We start from the raw sequence: 16,389 nt of genomic DNA, 5'->3' as shown, positions 1-16,389 counted from the left end.
TATACAAGATCGATGCTCGTGAAAGAGCTAACATTAATCACACAAAAACGCAACCGACACACAAAACACAAAATAAGGGGAGCAGAACACAAGATGGGGAGAGAGGGGGAAGGACACAAACACAACATTTGAGAGCAAGGACATCGAGAGAAATGTGGGAGGGGGAGGGCTTTTGGGGAGGTGGGAGAGGTATAAAACACATCAACACTGCAAGGACTTCCAGGAAAGAAGTTGGAATTTCAAAAAAAGTGTATCTGGGGTGAATTAGCGGGGGTAGAAAAGATCAAGGTTTTGGATGGGGGAAGATAAGAGATTGTGGTGAACAGCTGTTTTAAAGACCTGGAGGAAGGAGTGGGATTGAAGGGAGTGGGGGAGTTTTTTTCCAGAGGTGGGAGAAAAGGGGAATGAAAGGGTGAAGGTGAGCAGAGAGCCTAGATTTTGGCAGTTTAACCATAAGAGGGTTGCTGGCAGATCTTGTGCGACCTGAAGGAATATTAGGGGGACAGAGCACAGAGAGAGCTGGGGGAGCAAGGCCAGAGAGGAGTCGGTAGAAGACAGAAAGATCACCAACCTGCCTGCGGTGAGTGAATGAAAGGCCCTCGGAGTTAGCTTCATCGCAGGAGATTCCAATGATTCTGAAAGCTTTGGTATCAACAGCGTGAAGCCGAGCTCGGTGTGAGGCAGGAGCACTGGCCCAGAGGCGGGAACAGTATTCCATTGAGCTGTGGATGAAAGCCTTGTATGTGGTGAGGAGATCAGGTGTGCCAAGGAAGGACTTCGCACAACGGAGGATGCCCAGTCGGCGACTGGCTTTGGAGGCCAGCTTGGAAATGTGGTTATCCCAAGAAAGATCATGGCAGATATTGTGACCCAAAAGCCTGAGCGACAGAACTTCTTGGAGAGGATTGTTGAGAAAGTAGATGGGAGGGTTTTCCAGTCGGTCTTTTAAGAGAGACATAGTAAGAGTGTGGGATTTGTCAGGATTGAAAGACATGTTCCACTTGTTTGACCAGTCTGTGATTTTGTCCAGGTGTGCAGAGAGTGAGGAGGCTGCAGACTGCCGATTTGAGGGATGAGGAATGGAGCGGCAGATACTGGAGTCATCAGCAAAGACATAGAGAGGATTTTCCAGATAGTCGGATAGATCATTGATGAAGACCAGAAATAGCACAGGGCCCAGAACACTACCTTGGGGAACTCCAGCCAGAACAGGAAGGGGGAGATGAGAGGAATTCATTCAGGGCCACACGTTGCCTACGACCAGAGAGGAAGTCCGCAAGCCATGAGTGGAGATTTCCATGGATACCATAGGAGGAGAGTTTGGTGAGCAGAGCTGGGTGCCAGACCCTATCGAAGGCACGTGATATGTGAAGGGAGACAGCTCCGATTTCCTGTTTGCCATTGAGGACCTCCATCCATTGTTGAGACAGCAGAAGCAGCATGTCCAGAGTACAATGGCCTGGTCTGAATCCAAATTGATGATCAGAGATCAAGCCATTGGAGAAGAGGAAGGATTTGATATCCGAAGCAATTATGGATTCCATGACTTTGCTGATAATTGGGAGCAGGCTGATTGGTCTGTAGTTGCAAGGATCTGTTTTTGCATCTTTTTTGTGTAAAGCGGTAATGTTTGCCGATTTCCAAGATGCTGGCAGAAGACCTTGAGCAAAAGAGAGGGTGAAAATAACAGAGAGAGGGTGAGATAGAGCGGCAGAGCAGGATTTTAGGACCCGTGGGCTGATGCCATCTGGTCCAGTTGCAGAATCAGAGTCGAGGTTTGACAAAAACTTCTCCACCTTGTCAGGAGAGAAGGACACAGAGTCTTGGAGCAGTTGGGTTCGACTGGGAAAGGTGGGAACAGAGAGAGATGGGTTTGGGACACAAGATTTTGAGGCAAACACAGAGTTGAGGCATTCGGCTTTGTCTCATGCGGTGTCAACTATGTCGCCATTTGAGGTAAGGGAGGGGATGGAGGGGGAACAAACACCAGAAACGGATTTGACCAGATGCCACCAGGATTTGGAGGAAGGAGACAGGTTTGAGAGTTCAATCTTGAGTGTGGAGAGATAGTGCTTCCTGGCACTCCTGAGGGTAGACACACACTTGTTCCGAGCTTGGTGGAAGGGACTGAGATTGCCTTCAGTTGGATTTGCCTTCCAAGAGGCAAAGGCAAGTTGTTTCAGGGCAACTGCCTCACCACAAGATTCAGTGTACCATGGACGGGAGGAAGGGTAAGACAACTGAAGACGAGGTGAAGGTTGGCGGAAGTTAGGTTTTTACCCCTGTCTGTTTGCCTGTTTGTGAATAGAATATATCAAAATGTTGCGGACGGATTCGGACAAAATTTATTGGACAGGTTGCATGTGGAACAAGGATGAAATGAGTAATTTTTAGTGAAGATACGGATCGGCTACTTAAATTTTTTAGGTGATTCTTCACCATTGAGAAATGGGCCAACAACATCTCAAAACGTTACTGACAGATTGAGACAAAACTTGATGGAAAGGTTGCGTGTGTGACAAAGAAGAATTACTTTGATTTTGGTTAAGATCTGGATCCAGCCAGTATAATTTTTTAAGTGATTCTTCACAGTTGAGTGATTGAGCTGAAAACAATATATAACACAATATCTCAGATTGTTGTGGATGGATTCGGAGGAAACTTGGTGGAAGGTCGTGTGTGTGACAAGGAAAAATTGATTAGATTTTGTTGAACATCCGAATCCAGATCCAGACATGAGAATTTTTTATTTTTTTTAAAGTGATTCTTCACCAGAGAGATGGGGCCTAAAATGGTACATAGCACGATATCTCAAATAGTTGTGGATGACTTATGACAAAACTAGGTGGATGAGTTGGTTATGTGACAAGCACAAGCTGATTTGGCTTTGGTTGAAGTCTGGATCCAGATCCAGCCAATAAGTGCCATACAAAACATAAACTGTTCAGCCTGGCTGAGGTATGCTCTCTACCTCGTGCCATTCTAGTTAATCCGAATAAACAGTCACTCTACAGTGATGTTGGCTAATTTCCAAGCAGATGGAATATAATATAGGGCAAATGATAGGGTGTAAAGAGGAGAAAGAGAATGTGAAAAAGCAGCAGGACAGGATTTTAGGTCAGGTAAGCTGATGCCATCCGGTCCGGTTGCAGAATTAAAGTCGAGGGTTGCCAGAAACTGCTCCACTTTCTCAGGTGGAAAAAACACAGAGTCCAGGAGCAGTCAAGTGTGACTGGGTAGAGAGGTTTGGGGAAGCAACAGAGAGCGAGGAGTTTGGGACACAAGACTTGGCTACACATAATTAAGGCATTCGGCCTTTTCACGAACGGAATCGGCTGTCGTGCCATTTAAAGAGAGGCAACGGGTGGAAGGGAAGGTTAGTGGAATGAACTGAGATTGCCTTTGGTTGGGAAAACTTTGTGGAATGAACTGAGAGTGCCTTTGGTTGGGATTGCTTTCTCAGAAGAGAAGGCAAATTGTTTCAGAGCAATAGTCACTCAACTAGCCTGGCTGAGGTATGCTCTCTACCTCGTGCCCTTCTAGTTAATGTAATGCAGTGATGTTGGCTAATTTCCAAGCAGATGGAATATAATATAGGGCAAATGATAGGGTGTAAAGAGGAGAAAGAGAATGTGCAAAAGCAGCAGGACAGATTTTTAGGTCAGGTGAGCCGATGCCATCCAGTCCAGTTGCAGAATTAAAGTAGAGGGTTGCCAGAAACCACTCCACTTTCTCAGGTGGAAAAAACACAGAGTGCAGGAGCAGTTAAGTGTGACTGGGTAGAGAGGTGGGTGGAGGGAGGGGGATTGGGAAGCAACAGAGAGCGAGGAGTTTGGGACACAAGTCTTGGCAACACATAATTAAGGCATTTGGCCTTTTCACGAACGGAATCGGCTGTCGTGCCATTTAAAGAGAGGCAAGGGGTGAAAGGGAGCATACTCCAAAGACAGACTTAACAAGAAACACCAGGTTTTAGAGGAGGGAGACAAGTTTGAAAGTTCAATCCAGGTTAGACTGATGTTGTTTTCTCCTGAGAGTGGACATACACTTGTTGCAGGCTTTGTAGAATGAACTGAGATTGCCTTTGGTTGGGATTGCTTTCTCACAAGAGAAGGCAAATTGTTTCAGAGCAATAGTCACTCTACAGGATTCATTGTACCATGAGCAGGAAGAACACGAGGATAACTGATGATAAAATTGGATGAATCTATGCATAAGAGAGAGCAGGTTTCTGTGGAAGAATTCACAGGCTGAGTTCATATCCAGGGGCAACAGATGTAGAACACCAGTCCTGAAATGAGATGGCTACTTGCAATCCCTGTCAATCTGCCTGAGTGAACTGCCAGACTTTATGGTGCTCAGGCAACTCTGTAATAATTGCCAGAGTGATGTTGACTCTCACAAGCATATGATCAGGTGAACCAATTGGAGCAGAGGAACAGCAGAAGACATTTGCAGGGAAGTTTGTCATCACTAAGTTCAGAAGGGACGATTTGTCATTGGGAGAAATCCGGGTCAGAAAGTGTACGGATTGAGTGAGTCCCAGGGAGTCACAGAAGTCCTTTGCTGAAGTGCCATGGCTCGTGAGAGAAGTACAAAACCCAGCCAATTTGCATGGTAACAATTGAAATTTCCACATACGAGGAAGAGAGAGGTGGGAAGAGTGGTTAAAAGTTGGTCCATATTGTCTGAGAGAGATGCAGATGGAGTCAGAACTGGCTGGAAGACAGTACAACATACAGACAAACAAGAGGTGGGAGTGGAGAGGAAGTCACAGCCAGAGGTACTACTGGGGGTTGAGAGGTGTAAGATCAATATAAGGGCAGTGAGAAATTTGGTTCTTGATTTAAAGTGCAACTCTGTTTCCAGGGCAGGGTTCAGGCCTATCAAATAGGAGACAATAGCAGGGAGACAATAGCGGGGAGACAATAGCTTGTTTCATCCTGTGGGAAGAAGGATTCTGTTAAACAGACGAGGTTCGGTTTATCAGTAATGGCCTGGATTAAGAGATCAGGTTTAAGTGGAGACCTCGGATGTTTGTGGTCCACACAGTTAGAGACAGGGGAGGAGTTGTTGGGAGGGTGCAAGATGGGGAAAGGTTTGTGTGTGGGGGGTGTGGGGAGAAGATTGAGTGTGTGGAGTACGGTGATACTAAATCCCCTATTTTGGGGAGTTGGAACTTTTACTTCTCTTTAAAAGATAGAATTGCACTTGAAATATAAAATTAAAATCTTAATTTCCATTTTATTTGGATGAATACAACAAACATTAAAATAAAAAGTAGTAATAGGAAGGTAATTCACCCATTCATTAATTACAGGTATCCCCCGCTTAATGGAGGTTCGCATAGTGAAGGTTTGCTACGGCAAATGGTTTCATTTAGGCCTATTCGTTGCTTGAAGATATTCTTTTATTTTTTTAAATTTTTTTGTAGCAGAAGACAGATTTGCGACAATGAAGGAGCAGTCAAAGTGTCATGGTGATTCTGCAACGTCACTTCCTTGGTGATGGATTAACTTTTCAGAAAGCTTGCAAATTAATTAACTTTTCAGAATGAAGGTGTTAAAAATAATGATCTCCTCCATCACCTCCTGCCACTACTGCCTTCTGTGTGGAAACCTGGAGTTAAGATTGTTTTGCTAAGTGCTACCACTAAAATTAACTTTATTATTGTGTTAATGTCTTTATTATTAGGTAAATACCGTAAATAATAATATTATAATTTCACTTGCAACTAAAAACCATCATTACACAAAGAATATGGCTTTACTTTTAGACCAAAAATTACGGGAAGAAAACGAAGTGTCATTTTCCCATTTGAAATAATGGAAAACTAGGTCCCACATAACGAAGGGTTATAAAGATACATAACCCCTTCATTACGCTGGGGATACCTGCACTGTAGAAAAATAGTTTCAAGCAACTCAATAAGCCAAGCATTTTAAATGTTCCACAATTTCAGTGTTGAAATGTCCTGCAGTATCCTTTGCAAAAGAAATATGTGCCTGTATCACAGCCAACAATTTCCACGTCACTGACTAAGCTATAGGATTTAGCACTACTAGTAAGATACCCGTGCTACACATGGGTGGGAGGCCAGAAGCAAACAGGCAATGCAGATACGGCGAATGCTAAAGCATGAAACCAATAAATTCCACATTCCTGTAGCACCCTCAGTTGCACGTCAGACATGGACAGCAAGTTCGTGAAGGACTTCCATGAAAAACGTACCCGTTCGCAAACAAACGGGTTCGTTCATGTATAGAAACATCGATCGTGGGTCCGTGGCGAATCTGCATATGGCGATCCGCGAAGTTCACATTTAGAAAGTAGAAACCATCACGGTATGTCGTCATTCACTTGAACTCGATATCTCTTTTTTCATTCCAAACAACATAACTCCAATCACAAATTAATCACAAAATAAACTTTTAACAACATTGTTAATGTTTCCTTCATTGTAAAAACTACCAAATCAACAGTTAAAAGGATTTTGAGCCGATAGGTGTTACCGCCTTGGCAAGATCGATGGAGACAGCGATCAGTTAGCGTATACACCGCCCAAATAGCTATGTAGAATTCTCTCATGTAGAGATTAAACTCACGTCGTTTGAACTTTGGCCGAGGTCATTATTTACTTTTAATGATGTTTATATACGAATCAAAAAGAAGATAATTGGTTTTGGGTCGACCTTTCCACATATCTCGTGGGATTGTGAGTTGGAGAGATGACCATGATGGCGGGGAGGGGGTTGGCATTCTCTCAAGCAGGGATTCAACACATGTCCTTATGAAAGGTCTTTGTCTGAGGTCACTGAGTCCGATCGGTGCAGCCGTGCAGCGATCGGTGCAGCCGTTTGTGCGGCACCCGGGAAAATAACGTTATGCGGGAGTCCAAACCTGAAAATGCTGGAGGCCAAAGCTGAAATTGGAAAAACAATATACCCCATTTTACTCCAGGAGATCCCAGGATTACCCACCCAAAATATCGTTGCGATCGGTTCAGCCGTTTTTGCGGTACCTTTGAATGGACGGACAGACAGACGGATGGATATTTGGTGAATTATAGTAAGATGCCCAGAACCTTGAACTCAAAAACCACTGCAGGTTTTCTTCAAAGCTTGAGTCTTGGTAATGTGCAATGCGTGAATAAATCTATGTCACAGAAATTTGGTTCCCTTAATGATTTCACATACATACAAAATATGGAAAGTTCAGCCACAAAAATGACAATGATGTTGAATGAAATTATGGCACAAATATACGCATCGGTTGTCTTGCAGAGACTTACATAGTCAAACTTCTCTGAGGTATGGGCTCCTTGCTGGGGAAGGAAGGAACAATAGGTGTGTGCAGGTGCACACAAGTGTCAAAATACTCACACAATTCCTCTCTGTTGGCTGGTTAATGTTAATACACACTTTGTAATGCAAATGCTAACAAAGTAGAGCATAAACATCAATCAGCAGGGTGGAGTAAGTTTGTGATAATTGTGCAAATATAATTTGTAATTTAGATTTGCACACAATTTAGTGCAGCAAAATAATGGTACAAAAAAAAATCTTTAGGAAATATTTTTGGAAAACTCAGATTAACCCCATATCCATTGCAAGAAAGAAAAAACATTCTAACATCAGCACATGGATAAAAGTTTTGTTTGACAAAACTAAACATTAAGTCATTTGTCAGTTAAAATTCTTGCAAAAGGACTACGTTGAAAATGAACAGTTTCATCAATGTCAATCACGTACTCTTTTTCAAGTTCATGAACTTAACGATCAATCATTGTGGTAGTTTAATGAAATCCATATTCACTTGCTATTTGGGTTAAATTAAGGGCTACAGTAAATACTGTTTCTTACCTTAATCAACGATGTGATGACAATCGCACCAGCATTCACCATTGGATTGTGTGGTTTGGCTGAAAACAACATTACAATCACAAAGCATTAAAACTATAATTCACCAAATGTCTGTCCGTCTGTCTGTCCATTCCCAGGTACCGCAAAAACGGCTGAACCGATCGCAACAATATTTTGGGTGGGTAATCCTGGGACCCCCTGGAGTAAAATAGGCTATTGTGGCGGACACAAAAGCCCACTGGCGTGGTGACATCATTCCGCGCACCAAGTGGGCGGTGGCCACGCCCGAGGGGTAGGCGTGGCCTCATGATATACACCGGGCGCGCAGCCCGGAGCGGGCCAGTGTTACAGTGAGCTCCTGAAATAAAGACGCTTATAAGTTACCGCTTGTCCGCTTCCTCCTTGCTCGCAAGCAGCGTGCGTAACGCCGCGCTTTACTGGTGACCCCCTCGACGTTGGATCTGCCGGAGCGATCCTTCCACACGCGACGCCATTGCCATGGCCAACTTCATCAAACTTCCCGAATTTTGGGAGGCTCAGGCCGAAGTCTGGTTCGTCCAGGCCGAAGCCCAATTTCAGCTTCGGCGCCTCACCGGCGATGACACGCGCTATTGCCACGTCGTCGCCTCCCTCGGGCCCGGCACGGCCGCTCGAGTTGTGTCCGTCCTTCGCCACCCACCGGACGGCCACAAGTACGAGGCACTCAAGCGGCTACTCCTAGCCACGTTTGGCCTCACGGACGACGCACGGGCCGACCGCCTCCTGGATCTCCCCGAGCTCGGTGACACGCGCCCGTCGGTCCGAATGGACCATATGCTGTCACTGTTGGGCGACGAAGCCCCCGGTTCTCTATTCCGGGTGCTTTTCCGTCGCCAACTTCCAGCGCAGGTTCGCCTCGCGTTGGCCGGGACCAGGCTCACGGAACCCCGAGCATTGGCGGCCGAGGCGGACAAGTACTTCGCCGCTTCGGACACGCGGGCGAGAGTCGGCGTGGCCGTCACGGCCCTCGTGGCTGATGCTGCTAATGCTGCTGATGCTGCTGATCCACAGCATCAGCTTACACAGCATATGCAGCATGCTGATACGCACCTCGTGACCGCCGCCACGCCCCGCCCACCGCCGCGGCGAAAACCGCCACCGCGGGGAAACCCGCCAACTCCACCGGCCTGGCGGAGCCAGCCGCGCTCCTCCAGCTCCACCACCTGGTGCTGGTTCCACGCCAAGTTCGGCCACGAAGCTCGGCAGTGTCATCCGCCATGCTCCTTCAACAGGTCGGGAAACGCCCGGGCCGGCGCTCTATAGTGGCGATGAGCGCCGGCCGTTCGAGCAGCCTGCTGTTCATAACGGACACCTTCTCCGGGCGCCGTTACCTGTGCGACACGGGAGCGCAGGTGAGTGTCGTTCCCGCCGGCACGTCAGACAAGCACGCCGCGGGTGGGGGCCCCGCGCTGCTTGCCGCGAACGGGACGCCCATCCGTACGTACGGAAAACGCTGCCTCTCTCTGCGGTTCGGAGGGCAGGTTTTCCGATGGACGTTCGTCACCGCCGACGTGCCATGGCACTGCTTGGCGCGGACTTCCTGTGCGCTAATGGGCTCCTGGTCGACGTCAAGCGCAGACGTCTTGTCCAGGCCGAGACGTTCAGCTCGCTCGCTTGTGCGTTGCCCAGCTCGGCGAGCAGCTCAACGAGCGGCTTGCCAAGCGGCTTGCTGAACGGTTCGGTTCCGGCCACGTTGGTCTGTACGCTTCCAGCAGCGGACGCATTCACCCGCCTCCTCGCCGGCTTCCCGGCCCTCACGCGGCCCACCTTCTCAGCGGGGGCCGTCAAGCACGGGGTGGCCCATCACATCCCCACCGTCGGGCCACCGGTCTACGCCCGATAACGCCACATCGAGCCGACGAAGCTGGCGGTGGCAAAAGCGGGGTTCGCTACCCTGGAGCGACTCGGCATCGTTCGGCGCTCAGAGAGCGCTTGGGCGTCGCCGCTGCACATCGTGCCGAAGCCCGGCGGGGGATGGCGACCGTGCGGGGACTATCGCCGTCTCAATGACGCCACGACTCCCGACCGCTACCCCGTCCCCCACATTCAGGACTTTTCCGCCCGTTTGGCGGGCATGTCCTTCTTCTTGAAGATGGACCTCATACGCGGCTACCATCAGGTCCCCGTCAGGCCGGAGGACGTCCCGAAGACGGCGGTCATCACGCCATTCGGACTCTTCGAGTTCCTGCGCATGCCCTTCGGTCTGAAGAATGCGGCTCAGGCGTTCCAGCGACTGATGGACAGCGTCCTGCGCGACTTGGATTTTGTCTACGTCTACCTGGACGATATCCTCGTCGCCAGCGCGTCCCGCGAAGAGCACCTACGCCACCTCCGCACGCTCTTCGAACGCCTGGGCCAGCATGGCCTGATTGTGAACCCCGCAAAGTGCCGGTTCGGCGCCGCCATAATCGATTTTCTGGGGCACCGTGTCACCAGGCACGGAGCCGTCCCCCTGCCGGCCAAGGTGGAGGCGGTGAAGGGGTTTCCGCGCCCCCGCACGATCAGAGGGCTGCAGGAGTTCCTGGGCATGGTGAACTTTTACCATCGGTTCCTGCCCCGTATCGCCCAGCTCCTGCGTCCCCTGCACGAAGCTCTCCGAGGTAAGCCGGGCAAAGGCGACGTTACCTGGACCGAGAAGATGGACACGGCGTTCACGGGCGCGAAGCTCGCCTTGGCTAACGCCACCATGCTCGCGCACCCGGCGCCCGATGCACCGATCGCCCTCACCACCGATGCCTCGGACTACGCGGTGGGCGCAGTGCACGATCAATGGGTGCGTGGAGCTTGGCAACCGCTGGCGTTCTTTAGCCGGCAGCTTCGCCCGCCCGAACGCCGTTACAGTACCTTCGACCGCGAGTTGCTCGGGCTTCACTTGGCGGTCAGGCACTTCCGCCATCTGCTCGAGGGCCGTGTGTTCACTGCCTTCGTCGACCACAAGCCGCTGATCTTCGCGATGGGCAAGGTCACCGAGCCGTGGTCGGCCCGGCAGCAGCGTCACCTCTCGGCCGTGTCCGAGTACACGACGGACATCCAGCACGTCGCGGGGAAGGACAACCCGGTGGCGGATTGCCTTTCCCGGGCCGTCGCCCACGCAGTCCACCTCGGCATCGACTACGCCCGGATGGCAGCGGACCAGACCGCTGACCCCGACCTCCAGGCCTTGCGGACCGCCGTCACGGGCCTCCGCGTCACCGAGGTGCCGTTCGACGGCACGGACGCGGCCCTCTTGTGCGACGTCTCCCTCGGGCGTCCTCGCCCCATTGTGCCCACGCGCTGGCAGCGCCAGGTGTTTGACGCCATCCACGGCCTGTCCCACCCGGGCGCGAGGGCCTCCCAAAGGCTGATCGCCGACAAGTTCGTCTGGCATGGCCTCCGGAAGGCCGTCCGCGGCTGGGCCAGGACGTGCCTCGCGTGCCAGCGCGCCAAGGTGCACCGGCACACCCAGGCCCCGTTGGCCCCGTTCACGGTGCCGGAACGCCGGTTTGACCACGTCCACGTGGACCTGGTGGGACCTCTGCCCCCCTCGCGGGGTTTCACCTACGTCCTCACCATGGTGGACCGCACCACCCGGTGCCCGGAGGCCGTGCCCATGGCGTCGACAACGGCGGCCGATGTCGCGCAGGCTTTCATCGCCACCTGGGTCGCCCGGTTCGGCGCCCCCTCAGACATCTCGTCCGACCGCGGCCCCCAGTTCACCTCGGAGCTCTGGGGGGCGGTCGCGCAGGGGCTCGGGGTCCGGCTGCACCGAACCACGGCCTACCACCCCCAGGCTAACGGCCTGTGTGAGCGATTTCACCGCTCATTGAAGGCCGCGCTCCGGGCCACCCTCCGCGACGGCGGCTGGGTCGACAGGCTCCCCTGGGTCCTGCTGGGCCTCCGGACGGCGCCCAAGGAGGACCTGCGCGCATCCGCGGCGGAGTTGGTCTTCGGGCAACCGCTGCGGGTGCCGGGCGAGTTCCTCCCCGACTCCACGGCACCATGGTCCGCGGCACAGCAGCGCTCCGCTCTGCAAGAGACCGCCCAGAGGTTCGCCCCGGTGCCAACGGCATGCCACGGGCACCCACCGACGCACGTCGCCCCGGAGCTTCGCACGGCGGAGTACGTCTTCGTCCGCCACGATGCCCACCGGACACCACTGCGGCCCCCGTACGACGGGCCTTTCCGCGTGCTGGAGACCGGGGCGAAGCACTTCACCCTGGACATTGGCGGTACTCCTGACCGCGTTTCGGTGGACCGCCTCAAGCCGGCCCACCTCGACGTGGACCATCCACCGCCAGTGGCCCGACCCCCACGTTGGGGCCGCCCCCCTGCGGGCGGACCCCGGCACCGCCCAGCCCAGCCGCCACGCCGCCCCCCGGTCCTGCACCCATCCCAGGGGCAGCCAGGGGCATCCCACCTGGCATCCCTGCACCCCGGACGCCGCCGATCGCCAGGGGTCGCTTCGGCCGGGTCATTCGTCTGCCCCGCAAACTGGCCCTCCAGGTGCGCGGGAATTCTGGGGGGGCGCGTGTGGCGGACACAAAAGCCCACTGGCGTGGTGACATCATTCCGCGCACCAAGTGGGCGGGGGCCACGCCCGAGGGGTAGGCGTGGCCTCATGATATACACCGGGCGCGCAGCCCGGAGCGGGCCAGTGTTACAGTGAGCTCCTGAAATAAAGACGCTTATAAGTTACCGCTTGTCCGCTTCCTCCTTGCTCGCAAGTAGCGCGCGTAACGCCGCGCTTTACTATATTGTTTTCCCAATTTTCCAAGTTTTTCCGAACTTACCGGAATATTTACCGATATGAACAGTGATGTGGCTTTTCTTGAAATTCTACAAATACTGTTTAGATTTTGATGATTTGCATGTGATATTATTTAACGGATGTTTATATAAATCGTTTAAAATAAAAAATGCCTTCAATTTCTGATATTTTGCCTTTTCATTTGGGCCTCCCAATTGAAGCCCCGCCCATAGGGCGGGTACCGTTGCTAGTTAAACAAATACAGTACATACATTATACTTGCGAGAGTAGTGGGTCTAAAAAGTAAACTGGTACATAAGGAATAGGGGAAGATGTTGGAACAATTTTTGAGAGGATTTAAAAAAAAGATGACATGAATGGTGACGTACGTGAGGGTTGATGGAAGGAGAAGAAAACAATGGCACAGTATTTGACTAAATAAATGAATACATAAAGTAATAATGGTCTTAATTAACCATTTTGTGCCTGGTAGTAATACGTAGTATTGCAACAGTAGTATTGCATCATCATTCCAAAATATATACAGTGAAGGAAAGTTCTCTTCTTGAAAATGAAACTTGGACGTCTCCTCTGTGATCAAGCATATTAGTCATGTGTTTTCTGTATTGAGAATTACCAGGAGACCATTTTCTTTAGGTGTACTATATGTAGGATACTGGGCAAAGCAGATCTAAGGGAACTTACATGGATACAGTATCTTTCAATTGTGCTCATTTGAGTGTAGGTTAAATAAGCAAGGTGGTTTACATTGTAAAACTACAATGCCACTTGGTAGAGCGCATACCTCCACCAGGCTGAATAGTTTATGTTTCGTATCCCACTGATAGGCCAGATCTGGATCCAGACCTGAACAAAAGTCTAATCGGCTTGTTCTTGTCACATAACCAACTCACCCACCTAGTTTTGATATAAGTCGTCCATAACTTTTTGAAATATCATATTACAGACTTGGAATTTAATATGGAATATTTTTTTTGTGGGGGTGAACTTACTTTTCAAGATGTCTTAGAACCAAAAGTTCATTGGAATTGTTTAAATTATTCTCGATTTTGTTAATGTGACCTTTAAAAGAAACAAAAGCCACATTTGACATTTCGAAACAAATAAATTGATCCTTGAAAGTGATGTAAACTGATATCGAACTCAATTCATGGACAGTACTGTGTTAAACTTCTGTACGTTTTCCAGAAGTATCTCTTTATTTTGCACATTAGCCAAAAAATTTTTAACAAAAACAAAAGTAAATTACGACTGGGATTACGGACAGTAAAATTACAGTTCAGTACTTCGTGTAACCCCCACGAGCATTCAGGAGAGCAGGTACACGTTGAGGCATGCTGTTCACAAGCACAGAGGTCGGCTGCTGGTCCAAGTGGTCGATTTGATGCGTTAATTCTGCCCATAAGTTCTCTATCGGATTCATATCCGGGGACATGGCAGGCCACTCCATATGCTCTACACCATGGTCAGCAAGAAAGTGTTGGATCATGCGAGCATGATGAGGCCGTGCATTGTCATCTTGGAAGACAAAGTTTCCTTGAAAGGCTGCATGAGCAAATGGAAGCAATGTTTCTTCCAGAATGGCCGTGTACTTGAACTGGTTCAGGTTTCCATTCAGAACAACCAGGTCAGTTTTGCCCCCTGCATGAAAAGCAGCCCAAACAGTCACCCCACCACCTCCAGCTTGGACTCTTGGCACTATACAATCTTTGTTGTAGGCTTCATGCACTTGTCTGCGCACTCGGACGCGGCCATCTTGACGATAGACCAGAAATCTAGACTCGTCACTGAAGATCACGTGATTCCAGTGTCCTGGCTGCCATTGACGGTGCTCTCTGGCCCACTGCAATCGGCGCTGGTGGTGTTGTCTGGTCAGGCGTGGCTTTCTCAGGGGACGCCTGGAACGATAGCCTGCTTGAACCAGTCGTTGGTTGACTAGCCTTCTGGATACAGGCACATTTGTCAGTTGCTGCCACTCAGCCCGAAGCCGATTAGCTGACTTGGTACGGCCATTGCGGACTAACCGGTGCAGCTGGCGATCATCCCTCCTTGTGGTTCTGCGGGGACGTCCTGGCCTCGGTATTGGAGTAGGGACACCCCTCTGAGCATTTCGTTTCAGGATCTTTGACACCTGACCTTGAGTGATGCCATACTGCCGAGCAATAGCACGCTCTTTCATGCCGTAATTTCGTAAAGCCACCACTCCATGACAAACAGCATTGTCGAGTTGACGGACCATCTCCAGAGGAAGGGGCAATAACTTTTGGAGACGTGCAGCAGTTGTTTTCCACTAATACAGAACGCAACAACCCTTGTATACCCGACTGTGAAGCCAATCGTCAAATGCACCTGTCCGTACATTTTGCCACGCCACCTGTGATATAATCCTGTTGTTGACTTCTTGCTGCGACAGATAATCAGTGACATGGTTCTTTCAACAAATAAATCACCAAAGTGTAAAAGAAACTCACCAGATTGATATACTGAGTTCAGAAAGAAAACCCAAGTCAAGAAAAAAAATATATAATCCATATTAAATGCCAAGTCTGTATATATATCGTTTTTGCCCCCCATCTCTCAATAGTGAAGAATCACCTTTTAAAATTTTTATCGGATCCGGAATCAGATTTTCTTCACCAAAATCGACGCAATTCTTCCTTGTCACACACCTAACCTGTCCATCAAGTTTCGTCCAAATCCAAAGATAATTTTTTGAGATATCCTGTTCACAGACAGACAAACGAGCAGCCAGACAGACAGACAGACATACAGACAGACAGGGGTGAAAGCATAACCTCTGCCCACATTTTGTGGTGGAGGTCATTATTCTGAGCAGGTGCACATTTTCTGGTGGAATCATGAAATTATTAGAGTTGTTATAAATTATATTATTAGAGCTGTTATAAATTATGTTCTACATTAAATTATATTTGACATCATAATTTTTTCATCTTGTCAAAATGTAGTTGTTCGAGTCTCTATTATGAATGCATGCACATACAGATATTCATAAATATGCACGGTGGCACACTTACTTTCCTCATTAAGTGAGAGCGTGTTGAAGCGCAGGCCACTGGGCTCTTTCCCCACAAACCGATGCACGTGCTCTGTGCCCAAGACATCTACAGCAACAGCATATTCCAGAGGCTTCACACAGGACTGCAGGCAGAATGGCATTTTTGTGTCCCCAACTGAATACCTGTACATCCAAGAGGCAAATTAAATCAGTAGCTGGAAAGTGATCTGGTTACATCAAACACAGGACAGGTTAGGTGTGTGACAAGGAAGAATTTCAGGTCAGGTACATCAAATTATGATTTATCTTTGTGCAATTTCATATGATTGCAAAACAATTCCATCTTCCGATGAAAGGTTACTGTACATCCATCATTGACCCATCAATGACTAGTTACGAAAAAAAAAAAAATAGTGACCAAATCAGCTTGGGTAACAAGCATTCTGAGTATTGCGCTGCAATACATGTCCCCTACCGGCAGTCTGTCGACCAGAAAACTGTTGGGGAAATTACCAAGGGTTATTTATCCACAGGTTCTGAATCGTTCCCAATCGCTAATTACCTCAGGACGGGCTCACCTGTGATTCGCACTCGGGACTTCGATTTATACACCTTGCAGACAGGTCAGCAGAAGCACGACAAAATAAGTTGTTGATAAAGAACCTTTCGAGTCGCTAAATATCAGTAATTTATTATATTTTCCGGTTCACGATCAATGATCGACG

At 49.5% G+C, this 16,389-nt stretch overlaps 1 protein-coding gene across 4 annotated transcripts in view; it reads right to left on the bottom strand.

The window, feature by feature from the left end:
• The window catches only part of GLS (glutaminase), a 154,002-nt gene that overhangs the window by 94,241 nt on the left and 43,372 nt on the right, over positions 1-16,389 (bottom strand). For 3 of the 4 annotated variants that reach the window (XM_068126600.2, XM_068126601.2, XM_078785843.1), the window contains 3 exons: positions 15,684-15,847; positions 7,863-7,921; positions 7,292-7,324 (listed from right to left, as the gene is read on the bottom strand). In XM_068126600.2, coding sequence (XP_067982701.2) covers positions 7,292-7,324; positions 7,863-7,921; positions 15,684-15,847 — 256 coding nt within the window. The remainder of the gene's footprint in view (positions 1-7,291; positions 7,325-7,862; positions 7,922-15,683; positions 15,848-16,389) is intronic. The other variant, XM_078785844.1, reaches the window with a different exon arrangement.

This window comes from Myxine glutinosa, chromosome 10 (genome assembly GCF_964187855.1).
Source record: "Myxine glutinosa chromosome 10, kmMyxGlut1.1, whole genome shotgun sequence".
NCBI lineage: Eukaryota > Metazoa > Chordata > Myxini > Myxiniformes > Myxinidae > Myxine > Myxine glutinosa.
Note: the sequence above shows the minus strand (reverse complement) of the source record. Positions and strands in the feature narration are given on the sequence as shown.